Source organism: Macaca mulatta, chromosome 7 (assembly GCF_049350105.2).
Source record: "Macaca mulatta isolate MMU2019108-1 chromosome 7, T2T-MMU8v2.0, whole genome shotgun sequence".
Taxonomy (NCBI): Eukaryota; Metazoa; Chordata; class Mammalia; order Primates; family Cercopithecidae; genus Macaca; species Macaca mulatta.
The window spans coordinates 154,055,623-154,069,707 of record NC_133412.1 but is presented as its reverse complement, the minus strand read 5'-3'; the positions used below and the strand labels follow the sequence as shown (position 1 = coordinate 154,069,707).

The 14,085-nt window shown below is 36.2% G+C and overlaps 1 protein-coding gene across 9 annotated transcripts in view; it reads left to right on the top strand.

Annotated features, from left to right (window-relative positions):
* Positions 1–14,085, top strand: part of CEP128 (centrosomal protein 128) — a 457,806-nt gene that overhangs the window by 100,985 nt on the left and 342,736 nt on the right. For all 9 annotated transcript variants that reach the window (XM_077938779.1, XM_015144269.3, XM_077938780.1 and 6 more), the window contains 3 exons: positions 2,542–2,616; positions 4,790–4,922; positions 9,913–10,064. In XM_077938779.1, the coding sequence (XP_077794905.1) occupies positions 2,542–2,616; positions 4,790–4,922; positions 9,913–10,064 (360 nt within the window). The remainder of the gene's footprint in view (positions 1–2,541; positions 2,617–4,789; positions 4,923–9,912; positions 10,065–14,085) is intronic.

Sequence of the window (14,085 nt, the reverse complement as noted above, 5' to 3'; positions counted from 1 at the left end):
ATGACCACTCTGCCTTCTGAGAGGTGAATTAAACTTTACCTTTTCTTGTTGGAAACATTTAAAGAACTTGACTTTGTTGCAGGGTTAGAAAAGACCTGTCATTTGGAGACTGAATATTTTGGTTATATTCATTTTCATTATAGTGGACAGATACAGTAAGCAGCCCAGTTCTGAAAGCATTCTCTATTTCTATTCAATTAAATTAAATATCAACGACCTTTGACCTATGTTCATGTTTATGAACTGTGTGTTCATGTCTGTGAGCATGTAGAGCTTAGCACTTTAGAGTTAGAAAGGAATTCAGAGGCCAAACAACTCTTCCTTAATTTGTGAATAAGTAGATTTAAGGATGAGCTCAAAGTAATGGAAGATGAAGTGAAAATTTGCCCTGTTCTTTACTCCATATTGCTTTTTTCTACCTACCATTGCCTCTTTTATTTTATTTCACCAACTCATGTAAAGGCAGCTTCCCTGCTGCTTTCAGGGTAAGCGAAGTATGTTAGGTCATCAAATTTGCCCTTTGGGAGTTGTGATGTTGAAATTACACAGGGATTATGACCAATATGGGCTTTGGTTGATTTCAAAGTCATTTTGCTTCAATTATGATTTCTTTACTCTATTTCTCCATAGAGACTAAAGAATAGGTCAGACAGTATTTTATGTGGATTCTGTGATCCCCACATATACTTTACTTTTTAAAAAATATGACATTTGTTTTATGAGCCACATGTATAATTTTAAAAAAATTATATACTGAGATTTAAAGATATATTTTGAAATAATTATAGATTTATAGGATATTGTAAAACAAGATGCACAGAGAGGTCCCATGCACCCAGTTTCCCTCAGTGGTAACATTTTGCATAATTGCCATTCAATAGCAAAACCAGGAAATTGTTGGTGCAATCTACTTAGTTTATACAGATTTCACCAGCTTTATATATACTCATTTGTGTTTTGTGTGTGTGTGTGTGTGTGTGTGTGTGTGTGTGTGTGTGTGTGAAGTTCAATCCATTTTTATCTTGTATAGATTCTTGTTACCACTACCACCATCAGGATACAGAACTGTTCCATCACCACAAGACTCTCTCATGTTCTTTCATAAGCATACCTACCACATGTGCAATTATTAAAGGATTAATATACAGATAGCAGTTGTTCAATTGAAATGATAATTTAGAATAAGTACTACAAATCTAAGCACTTACGAGCATCTTAATATAAATGTGCGATTTTTATAAAACTACCTTAATGTTACAGAATGCAAATAAGTCTAGCACATATAAGGTCTAAATTTTTAAGAAACTTGTGTTCTATCCTATTATATATTTCAGCTTGAAATCATCTAGGCATGTTAGGAGTTTGTAGAATATTTAGTCACTTAACTGGTCACATTTTTTTTTTTTTTTTTTTGAGATGGAGTCTCGCTCTGTTGCCCAGGCTGGAGTGCAGTGGCGCGATCATGGCTCACTGCAAGCTCCGCCTCCTGGGTTCACGCCATTTTCCTGCCTCAGCCTCCTGAGTAGCTGGGACTACAGGCGCCCATCACCACGCCTGGCTAATTTTTTGTATTTTTTGTAGAGGTGGGTTTTCACCATGTTAGCCAGGATGGTCTCGATCTCCTGAACTGGTCACATTTTTTATCGATATTTATCTCATGGCAGTATCATTAAGGAAATTTTAAATGTCTTATTCTGAATTTAGACATTTAAAAATTTAAGGAATGTCTTATGAATATTAGAAATATTAGGAATGTAGGAAATCACCAATTAAATGAAACTTTTGGGTTATTGGGTCCCTGCCGTTTTTATTCTGATTTAGTTAATTTGACACTACATTTTCTAATTTAAAGAAAAAAATTGCCTTAGAATTTAGATTAAAGTGATTTAGAACTGGAAGGGATCTCAGAGACTGTTTAATATAAAATTTTTATTTTAGAGATGACAGAACGGAGGCCTAAGGAGAAGAGACTGGGACTGACTCACAGTTGAGATGAAACGTACTAGATCCTGACTTCCTGAGGCCTGGTCTAGTTCACTTCATGTTGTACGATTAACGTTATTTTATTTTTTTTTTTTGAGACGGAGTCTCGCTCTGTCGCCCAGGCTGGAGTGCTGTGGCCGATCTCAGCTCACTGCAAGCTCCGCCTCCCGGGTTCCCGCCATTCTCCTGTCTCAGCCTCCCGAGTAGCTGGGACTACAGGCGTCCGCCACCTCGCCCGGATAGTTTTTTGTATTTTTTAGTAGAGACGGGGTTTCACCGTGTTAGCCAGGATGGTCTCGATCTCCTGACCTCGTGATCCGCCCGTCTCGGCCTCCCAAAGTGCTGGGATTACAGGCTTGAGCCACCGCGCCCGGCCGATTAACGTTATTTTAATGGAAGTATTGATATATGTTCATAGTGAGAGATTTATTCTTTTATGTTAGCTGTAAATGTCTTCTGAAAACTTTTGCACTTTTCTCCTTTTAAACTGTGCCCATAATAATTTAGTTATCTTCTATTCCATTGGACATTTTTATTTATCCTTTGTTGAAACTCTAGCTTGAACAGGAATTGGAGCTATCTCGAAAGTTATTGAATCAATCTGAAGGCAGCCGAGAAACACTTTTGCATCAGGTAAGTCTGTGCAAGTTATTATAATATACTTTTACATTAAATCAGGATTGAGTAGCTCTATTTAAATGTCTTTGTGAAAGGAAAGAAAAAAAACTAGGTCTAGAAAAAAATGTGTTCCTAAGGAATGTATATTAGCACACTAAGCAAAAGATAAAATTCTTTCAGGGAAATTCAGAGAAAGCTAGTACAAACATCAGCCAAAGTCCCCACTGTGTTGGTGTATCTTGCTGATTGCTGCTACAACTTACTACTTATCTCTCTTAGCATGAGCAGTGTAAAAGTAAGACTGAATGTATAAGATAAAATTTTCCCAGGAGCTTAATTTTATTCCAGGAGGCATTGGGAAGTAAAGGAAGAAGTAAACTACATAAAACAGACCTTTGCATGTTTATGTTACTTTGAATAACATTATTGTCTTTAATTCATGTTTTCAAGATACTGCTTGACCCTTTTAAACCAAAGATAAGGCTTATTTTATTTTATTTTTTTTGAGACGCAGTCTCACTCTGTTGCCAGGCTGGACTGCAGTGGCGCAATCTCGGTTCACCACAACCTCCGCCTCCCGGGCTCAAGTGATTCTCCTGCCTCAGCCTCCCGGTAGCTGGGATTACAGGCATGCGCCACCACACCTGGCTAATGTTTTGTTTTTTTTTAGTAGAGACGGGATTTCACCATGTTGGTCAGGATGGTCTCCATCTCCTGACCTCGTGATCCCCTGCCTCGGCCTCCCAAAATGCTGGGATTATAGGTGTGAGCCATCACACCTGGCCGATAAGGCTTAATTATTAAGTATAACATTTTGCATTCCATCAGCCCATAATGGGAGTTTGGTGCTTCTGATGTTTAAAGTTCAGTAACTTTAAATAACCATCTTACATACATTGAATAAGGGCATATGGGTTTCTAACTGCCTCTCTGTCTGTGTGTAATACAAACTGCAATTACACTTCCTTCTGTTTTTTTTTTTTTTTTTTTTTTTTTTTTTTTTTTTTTGAGACGGAGTCTCGCTCTGTCACCCAGGCTGGAGTGCAGTGGCCGGATCTCAGCTCACTGCAAGCTCCGCCTCCCAGATTCACATCATTCTCCTGCCTCAGCCTCCCAAGTAGCTGGGACTACAGGCGCCCGCCACCTCGCCCGGCTAGTTTTTTGTATGTTTTAGTAGAGACGGGGTTTCACCGTGTAGGCCAGGATGGTCTCGATCTCCTGACCTCGTGATCCACCCGTCTCGGCCTCCCAAAGTGCTGGGATTACAGACTTCCTTCTGTTTTGAAGTGTGTGTTATATAACTCACCTTCAGAATATGCTAGGGGTAGGCAAAGATGTCAGGCATTATAGATGTTCAGAAGGAGTATTACATTTTGACAATTGGTGCTGAAAATACAAGATAGCACCTGTTTTACAAAATCTTTGAAAATATTCGCTGACTTTGTTCTGCAGCCAGTGGTCACATGGAATTAATTTTGGCAGAGTTCAAACTTTCCTTTTTAGAAGTTTATATTTGTATTTAATTCCATTCTGATTTGTTTGGAACTCTGACTTATAATCTCCAGTTTCAGTTATGGAAGCAAGATATTTCTTTGTTTAGGTTGTCATTGTGATTTTAGCTGAATCTTTTTGTCACTGTTAACTTGTTTAATGGTCATTTGGAAGTACCTGCTATGGGCTAGGTAATTTGGCAGTCTAAGGATAGAAAGATAAATCAGTTTCTGACTTCAAGGAGTTTAGAGTTTATTCAACAGCATCTATTACATATTTATTTTGAGCATTATTTTAATATCAAAATATGCTAAATCATGATCATTTATCTTGAATTTGACAACCAATAGACCATGTTCACATGAAAGCAAATGGGTGAAAATAGAAAAATATAAAAACGTATAATACTTAATTGAAGTTGATTTGGGTTAATAGTAATGGAGTAGACTGAGGACAAAATAAGTGATTAAAAAAAAATCCGATCACATTCTTTGCCACAATGGACACAGAGAAGGAAAAACCATGCATTTATTCTTTGTGGAATAAATGAGAGGAATGAGGAAATGGAGCAGGAAACCGTTCCACTATGCTTGGAAGGAGATTAACCTGGATTCAACTTGCGTTTACAATAGCCCATTTGAAGTAGGTCTTTTACTGATTGTGAAAACTGATGTTTGATTTTTGACGATGTGTTTAGGTAGAAGAACTGCGTGCACAACTTACGAAAGCAGAGGGTGATCGAAAGGGTTTACAGCATCAAGTGTCTCAGATTTCCAAGCAACAGTCAAACTATCAGGATGAACAAGGGGAGGACTGGAGATTTAGGAGAGGTAAAATGTAGATTTGTACCTAATAATGTGATAATTTGTGTGGGGGCTTTTTGGTCTTTCTTAGAAAATACTTTTCATCCTCAGAAATTGCGTTCCTTTGTGATGCTCATGTCATACTGTTTCTTGATCTATTAAAAAGTTTCTGATAAGTTGATAATAATTTAGCATCATCCCATTTTAATATCTTCCCTGCTTGGTTCAAACCCATTTGGGTTATTAGACCTGCTTAACCATGGATGGTTTTCACTTAGAAGGAGCCTGCAAAAGCAGTAGTTTTTCCAGCCTCCTATTCCCATGCCCAAATATATGTGCTTATGTGTATGTATGTACCAGTCTTTGTACTTACACTGTAAATGTCGCTCTGTCTTTCACATTCTCTTATCTCAGTTTTCAATATAGGAGAAATTAAAGTTAATACCCTATCTTTTTTGTGATCTGGAGTTGGTGACAAAAATTAATTACAACTCAGTCGTAGCCATGAGCTGTATCACTGGCTCTTAATGTGGATTAGGAACACTTTGTGTTTGAAAAATATTAGGATACCTTCTCAGTGGAGGTGTTAATTTAAATTATGGAATTTAATGACTGGATGTATGTTCAGGCTTAATACTGATAATATTGAGATTATATAATGGTTTCTATTAGGTGAGTTCACATTGCTCAGCTTCTATATTATTCCAATAATGAGGCTTCCTACTCAAATGCTCAAAATATTGGTGAAATTTTTTTAAGTGTTTGATGTAGTATTAAATTCAGGGAAGGTAAATATTGCCCCAGGCTTTCCAAATACATCTCCATATGTTGCCTAAGCTAGAATTTCCACATTGCCAGAAAATCATCAATGGATGACAAATTTTGGCAAACCTATTCTAATATACATATATATATATATATATATATATATATTTTTTTTTTTTTTTGAAACAGAGTCTCGCTCTGTTGCCCAGACTGGAGTGCAGTGGTGCAATCTCAGCTTACTGCAAGCTCTGCCTCACGGGTTCACGCCATTCTCCTGCCTCAGCCTCTTGAGTAGCTGGGACTACAGATTCCCGCCACCACGCCCAGCTAATTTTTTTTTTTTTTTTGTATTTTTAGTAGAGATGGGGTTTCATCGTGTTAGCCAGGATGGTCTCAATCTCCTGACCTCATGATCTGCCCACCTCAGCCTCCCAAAGTGCTGGGATTACAGGCATGAGCTACCACGCCTGGCCTCTAATTAATATATTTTCTTAGTCTGTTTTGTGTTACACTAAAGGAATACCTGAGGCTGGATAATTTACAAAGAAAATAGCTTTATTTAGATCACAGTTCTGTAGGCTGTACCAGAAGCATGGCTCTAGCATCTGCTTGAATTCTGGGGAGGAGTTTTGTGCTGCATCAAAACAATGTAAAGGGGGTCAATTGGGGAGTGGGGATGTGTAAAGGGGGACCAAATTTAAGGGATGTCGTGGAGTTCTGAAAACTCACTCTTGTCTGAACTAATCAATTCCCTTGAGAACCAATCCAGCCACAGGAGAGCAAGAACTCACTCACTACTACAATAAGGGCACCAAGCCATTCATGAGGGACCTGTCTCCATGACCCAAACACCTCCCACTAGGCCCCATCTCCTAACAGCCATAGTTGGGATAATATTTCACCACGAGGTTTGGTGAGGACAAATAAACTATATCCAAACCTTAGCATATTTTTATTTGTATGCCATTAAGTTTCATTAAGTTCCGTGTGATATAATGTAAGTATCATTTGACCCAGAATATCACTTATTTTTAAACAATCCTAAGCTGTTAGCTTCTTCATCAAATTTCATAAAGATGCACATGGGAATTGTTGGAAAAAAGACCAACACATTTGTTGTATGTTTTGATACCTCATAAAATGTAATTATTTTTGTTGTAAGTCTTTGAGGACTTAAAATATTGAGCTTTTCTTAGCTACTTATCAGGTACGAAAAAAATTTTGGAAGTTTTTTTGTATATGTGATAATGGACTTCTTTACCTTTTAACAACTGTAGAGTTTTTCATTCTTTACAGAATACTTATATTATTTAAAGACAGTTCTACAGTAGAAATCATACTTACCACATTTTCAGCTGGCATTTCTTCCTCTGCCCACTGCAAAATGGGTTCCACCTCTATTTGTAAAATTGACTTTGCATGGTTTGCTAGCAATCTCCTCTGTCAATTCCAAGGATATCATTTCATTACTTATTTTACTGTTACCTGCTTATTTCTTCTTCCTTCTTGAAAGTCTTCCTCTGACTTCCATGCTCCTTGCCTTTCCTAATTCTTCTGCCTTAGTTATTTACATTCTTTGTATTAGAATCTTTTTGCTGTGTTCACTGTGTCTTTTAAATGTTGATTTTGCCCACTATCCTATTCATGGCTTTTGTTACTTAGTATTTCTGCCTGGGAATTGATTAAAAATTATCACCTATAGGTGATAATTCCTAAATCTAGCTCTATTTGCTCTCCTAACCTTTGGCCCTCCAGATAGAGTTGCTCATTGGTTATCTCTGTATGCTGTTCCTCAGAATGCATGTTGATACACAGCTGAATTCATCGTCTCCTCAAAACATGTTTTTCCTTTCCTTTCTCAGTGTATGGCATCATCTTCCATCCAGACATCCAAGTCTAAAATACAAAGAACATAGAAATTATTTATTCTCTCCTCCATATAATTAGTTTCTACCTCATGCCTATTTATACATCCTGATATCTCTTGAATTTGCAACATTCTCTTTCTTATTCCCACTCCCCCAGCTTAAGCATGCTTGGGCCAGTATAGGACATGTAGCACTCTCTTGTCTTACCTATTCTGGCCTCTCTGAAATCTATTTTCTTTTCTACTACTAAAGGACACTATTATTATTTCTTATTTCTATATTAATGATTAAAAAAAGGACCCGAGAATAAGGAGGTTGAGTTACTTGCCCAAGATCACACATGAGGGAAGTAGCAGACTCCAATTTTTTTTCCCCCAAACTTGAGATCTTAACTGCTATCCTATATTGACCAAACATTCTCTAAAATCGAGTGTTTGTAATGCTGTTTATATTTTATACTTTTTGTTTTAAATATTTTAACTTTGGGAAATGTTTCATTACGTATACTATATGTGTATTTTATAAATACATATATTTATAAAATAAACAAATACATTTACAAATAGATAAATATGTACATTTGCAGGTTGGATACCTATCAGAAGTAGGGAAAGTAGGGCTCATGGGCCAAATCCAGACTGCCACCTGTTTTTGTAAATAAACTTTATTGGAACACAACTACTCCCATTTGTTTATGCAATGTCTAGGCTACTTTTGCAATACAATGGTCGAATTGAGTAGTTGTGACAGAAATCATACAGCTGAGATATTTGTTATCTGATACTTTATAGAAAATGTTTGCTGATGCTTGGTTTGTAGGATAAATTCTAAGTTTCCTAGCAACACATAAACTCTGTTGACACTCCCTCCCACCCTTATAACATATGAGATGTATTGGCTGCTTAAAACTACTGTGTGTGCAGTTACCTGAATGTTAAATTCAGTTTTGTACCTGTATGCTAGGTGTGTGCTTTCCCTAAAAACACCCCAACTCCTTCTCCTTTGCTTGGTGAAATTTTGTATTCATTCTTTAAGTCTGACTTAGTTCTCAGTTCTTCCTACCTTAGTTCCTCACTGAGACAGCGCTAATCCCTTTTACTGTTTGTACTGTTTCTGTATAATCCACATGTATCTATCAATGCTCTTATCATCCTATTGAAATGCCCATATGTTTTCCCTTCTAATACATACAATTTTGAACACTAGTATTCTGAAGTTGGAATGTATTTTACGAATGATGTAAAAATTTAATTTGTTAGTGTTTTCTTCTTTCATTCCCTTCTTTTTTTTTTTTTTTCTGGAAAGGAAACCACTAGAAAGATAGTAGTTTTTAAATGACAGTACATGTTCCAATTGTTGACATTTTAGACTCCATAAAGTAATTTATATTTTGTCTCTATTATTGGGATATGTATTAGTCTGTTCTCATACTGCTAATAAAGACATACTTGAGACTGGGTAATTTATAAAGGAAAGAGGTTTAATGGACTCACAGTAACACATGGCTGGGGAGGCCTCACAATCATGATAGAAGGCAAAGGAGAAGCAAAGGCATGTCTTACATGGTGGCAGGGAAGAGAGTTTGTGTAGGGGAACTCTCCTTTATAAAACCCTCAGATCTCATGGGACTTATTCACTATCACGAGAACAGCATGGGAAAGAACTGCTCCCATAATTCAATTGCCTCCCATTTGGTCCTTCCCACAACATGTGAGAATTATGGGAGCTACAATTCAAGATGAGATTTGGGTGGGGACAGAGCCAAATTACATCAGGATGTAATCTCATTGAGGATGAATTTTTATATTATTTGTCCTTATATTAGAAGAAGGTCCCCTGTGTATCATAGATCAAGTATTTCACGCTGATTTAAATACTAAGTCAACTTATATTGTTAAATGATATATTAATTTCAGGTAGTAATCTCCAGATTAGTAAGGATTAGTAAATTGGTTGGCCATACACAATCAGAGATTTAATAGCATCATTTGTTGTTTATGTTGCAAGAAAATTATTTTGTAGATGAAGTGGCTTTGTTGAAAACTTTTTGTATTTTTGTTTTACTGTTTGGAGATAATGTAGAGATGTGAGGAAAATTAAATTTAAAAATGTGTATGATTTTCTTGAAATAAATTGCAGTAGAAATCAGGTAACATTTTAAGTTTTAGTATCAAACTGGAATAATATTTGATGTCATAGCAATGTATATGTTTTTGAAAGTTATAAAACTCGAAACAACAGGCTGGCAAAGTCTGTTGAATAACAGTGTCAGTAAGTGGATTATGATAGCTAGAATATTGAAACATCAGGTCTCAGTACTATTTGAAAGTACATTCTTCTGTGAATAAAGAACAACTGTTGAGCCTTCCGTTTTGTCTTTCAAGGGGTTGAGCGGGAAAAACAGGACCTGGAGAAGCAAATGTCAGATTTGAGAGTGCAGCTGAACTTCAGTGCAATGGCATCTGAGTTAGAGGAAGTGAAACGGTGCATGGAGAGAAAAGACAAGGAGAAAGCACATTTGGCATCACAAGTAGAGGTGACTTTGCTCTTTTTAAGCCATATTTGAAGTATTTTAATTTTATCTCATGGAATTGGGTAATGAAATTTTAATATAAAGATGTGTTATTTTATGAACTCTAGTTTGAGCATTGATAATATAAAGTTACATTAATGGCTAATTTACTTATATGTAGAAATTCCTATGTATTCATTTCTCTTTCATTCAGGACCCCAAAGCTAGGAACCTGGATTATTTTCCTTTATTATTTCACAGAGAAATCCTTTACTATTTTTAAATTTGAAAATATTTTTGTTCTAATAGCAATTGAACCCTTTCTATAGACAGGAGGGACATTTTTTCTTTGAGAGAACAGTGAATTATTATTTATTTTGTGGGTGAAACTTGCATAATGCATAGTGAAAAGGTGTTACTGATAATTCTTCTTTGGAACCATAAAGGTTTTCAGACCTCTAGTTGTTGTGCATGAGGTGGAATTGCGATGCCTCCATTAATTTAGAGTTGTGTAGCAATCATGGATGATGTGGTAACCATGAATGAAGTATAACTAGGCAGCTACCATTTCCTGCTTTTATCTAGCATAGATGAGGTAATTATTGGTATATATTAAAAATCAAAGGAAAGGACCTCATAAAAGGAAATGGTTTAATTCAAATTACAATTATATTAGATTAAACATGGATGACACATTTGGAAATAGATATGTATCAGTCATCCCTATATCTGTTTTTATGAGTGAAGTTGTATTCTAATTTGAAGTATTTCCAAAATTAAAATGAAAGGTAGAAAATTGGTGTTAAAAGCACCTAATTTTATATAACCCAAAGGAAATATTTAATGTTACTCGTCTGCGTTTCTCTTTCATCTTGTCAGCACATCAGTAGAAAATGTCTTTTAAATTTAGTTCAAGATTCAGATTGTAAAGATAATGAAATATTGACATACTCTTTACAAAGCCCTCTACATGTTTAATAAAGACTTACTTGAAATTGTCTCAGAGCAATGGTAATTATACAACTTTTAAAGTTTTCTTCATGGGTATTATTTTAGCCCTTGATCTTGCTGATGAAAATGCTAAAATATGATTATTTTGCTGAAGTCACGTATTAAAAAAAAAAAAACTATGCTGGTTAGATCTAAAAGGTAGAAAAATCCCTTTGCTTTATGTTCATAACCACACGTTGGTCCTCCCTCCCTTTTTTCCTTCCTTCATATTGTTTCTTTTCACTTGCCATCGTGATATAAATTGGAAAAAAATCTCAAATATGTGAGCACTAAAAAAATTACTTATAATAGCCTAATAATGCTCTTATTCAAGATTCCTGGCTTTCTCCTTGTCCTAACTGAATAGTTCTTTTTCAATTTCATATGGGTTAGGGGAAGAATTTGAGTCCTCTTGGGTTAGTTTGGTTTGGTTGTATAGAGTTTGGGTGTGAAAAACAATTGGAGGAAAGGTCTTTACAACACATCAAATATTACTGACTGCCTGTTACATGCCAGACACTGTTCTAGGTGCTGGCAACATAGCAAAGAACACAAATGCAGCCGATTCCTTGTTTCTCACAGTGGATCTAAAATTGATGCAGGCTGGGAGCAGTGGCTTGTGCCTGTAGTCTCGGCTACTCAGGAGAATGAGGTGAGAGGATTGCTTGAGCCAGGAGTTCAAGGCTCCAGCGAGCTGTGATTGTGCCACTGCATTCCAGCCTAGGCGATATAGTAAGACTCTGTCTCTAAAAAATAAGTAAATAAAAATAAAATTGATGCAGAAAGTTCTTTGAGTTTGTCTTGCTTCTAAGAATAAATTTCTTTTTGAGAATGAAAGTTTTTTTTTTCCAGTTGCCATTGCAAAGGACATCACAAAGACAGTGTTTATCCCTGTAAGACATTAACTAGTCTTATTTTTTCTGATTTTCTTGTTTCGAAGAATAAAATAGTTAACTAAATTTGCGATTGTTTCTGATTTAGTGACACTTCTGATTATGCTTTGTTTTTCATTATAAAAGAACTATTAAGGTAGAACAAGTGTGCTGTCCGTATCACTAATGTTCTTATGGCACCTTTTGGAGGCCATTTGAATATCTTTGTTCCCAAGCTATTCTCAAAGTGATGTCTCATGCAGACTTTGTGAGATATTAGGTCATAGATTACTTGATTGTAACCTCTAACAGTTGAAATTTTTTCTTGAAATTTAGTCTCTGCTTTATTTTTAGAGAATATTGGGTAGTATGAAGATGTTGCCTTATACATTCTATTAAAAAAGAGAGATTACTCTTCTTTAGTTGCTTTTCACAGACCAAATATGAATAAAAAAGATGCACAAAATGAGATCATTGGTCAGGCCCAAGAACATATATATAGTAACAGTTCTTATGACTTATTCAATCATTAATGTCTTTCTTTTTAACCTTCATTTTCTGACACGTCTCCTACAGAACCTCATATGTGGTATTGTCAAATAATTCCTTTTTTCTTAAACTTCCCTACTCAGTTCCACCATTTTTTTTTCCTTTGTTCCAGTTGTTCATTGTTTCTGTGAACAACTTTGCATGTCTTTTCTTTTTGTGGAAATCCTAAACTTTTTCCACCATGAAGCCTTTTTGGATTATATCAGCTGTAAGTGATCGTTATTCTTTCTGAATAATCCTTTTGTCCATATCACTAATATACTTATGGCACCTTTCTCATAGTCTCTTGAAGTAATCTGGGTATGTTTTGTTAGACATTTCAAAGTGGGGCCAGGCATGGTGGCTCATGCCTGTAATCCCAGAACTTTGGGAGGCCAAGGCAGGTGGATCATCTGAGGTCAGGAGTTCGAGACAAGCCTGGACAACATGGTGAAACCCCATCTCTACTAAAGATACAAAAATTAGTCAGGTGTGGTGGCAGGTGCCTGTAATCCTAGCTACTTGGGAGGCTGAGGCAGGAGAATTGCTTGAACCTGGGGGCGGAGGTTGCAGTGAGCCGAGATCGCATCACTGCACTCCAGGATGGCTGACAGAGATGCCATCTCAAAAATAATAATAATAAAAAAATAAAAATGCAAAGTGGGCCAAAATAAAGTAGAAAAGGAGACTCAGAAAAAAGCCAGCTGCACTGTCACCAAGACAGAGTGAACTTTGGTGCCCTTACCTTGGTGGAGACATCATGTTTCAAGGTCTTGTCCTCATATCTGGAAACTTGAGTCTTCTGTGTGTGACCCAGGAGACTGGCTCATATTAACAGTGAAACTCAGAAGAGAGAAGTATAGGTCAGTGCAAAAGTAATTGCAAAAACCGAGATTACTTTTGCACTGACCTAATATACAAAAGAGTACCACTTCACTGATTTACCCTGTGGGAGTCCTATACGGATATGAAAACATTATTCTCTTATGCAGGGCACCAATCAGTTATAGTAGAACTTCTCAACCTCCCACCTCCCTTTTTACAGAGTCCTTCTAACCAGAGATACTGTTTACTTCAGCTAGATTCTATGTCTTTATTTCTGGAGTGTGTTGAACTGGCATCTCTTCTCATTCCAGCAATCTTCTATGCTTTCACTCTGATGCTCAGTCTAATGTTTAATTTTTCTTTTGATATGTTGCCGTGCACAGATTTTGCTCTGGGCCACTTACTAGTATGCACTGATGTTATAATTCAGAGTTGTGGCATTCTGGGAGCCACTTATGAATTTAAAGCTTCTATTCCTGTTCAGATTATAAACGGGTTAAGAACCAAGTTTTATCTCTGTGTCCTTGTGTGTTCCCACACAGTCTTACCTATACTAGGTACTTAATTAGTATTTGTTGAATGAAATAATATGTTGTAAAAAGTTTATGGTTTTTTTTTTAAAGCTAATGTTTGCTCTCTAGTCATTTCTTAAAAGCACATCCATTTCTGGAAGATTTGTCAGTATTTAACAGGACCTTTGCTATCTATATCTTACTAATTGCATTAGTTTTTGTTGATCCAGAATATGTATTTCAAGCAGTTGTTTTACATTAGAGAAAAACAGTAAAAATGGCTCTTAAAAAAACAATGGAAGGAAGCTACATTTGAGT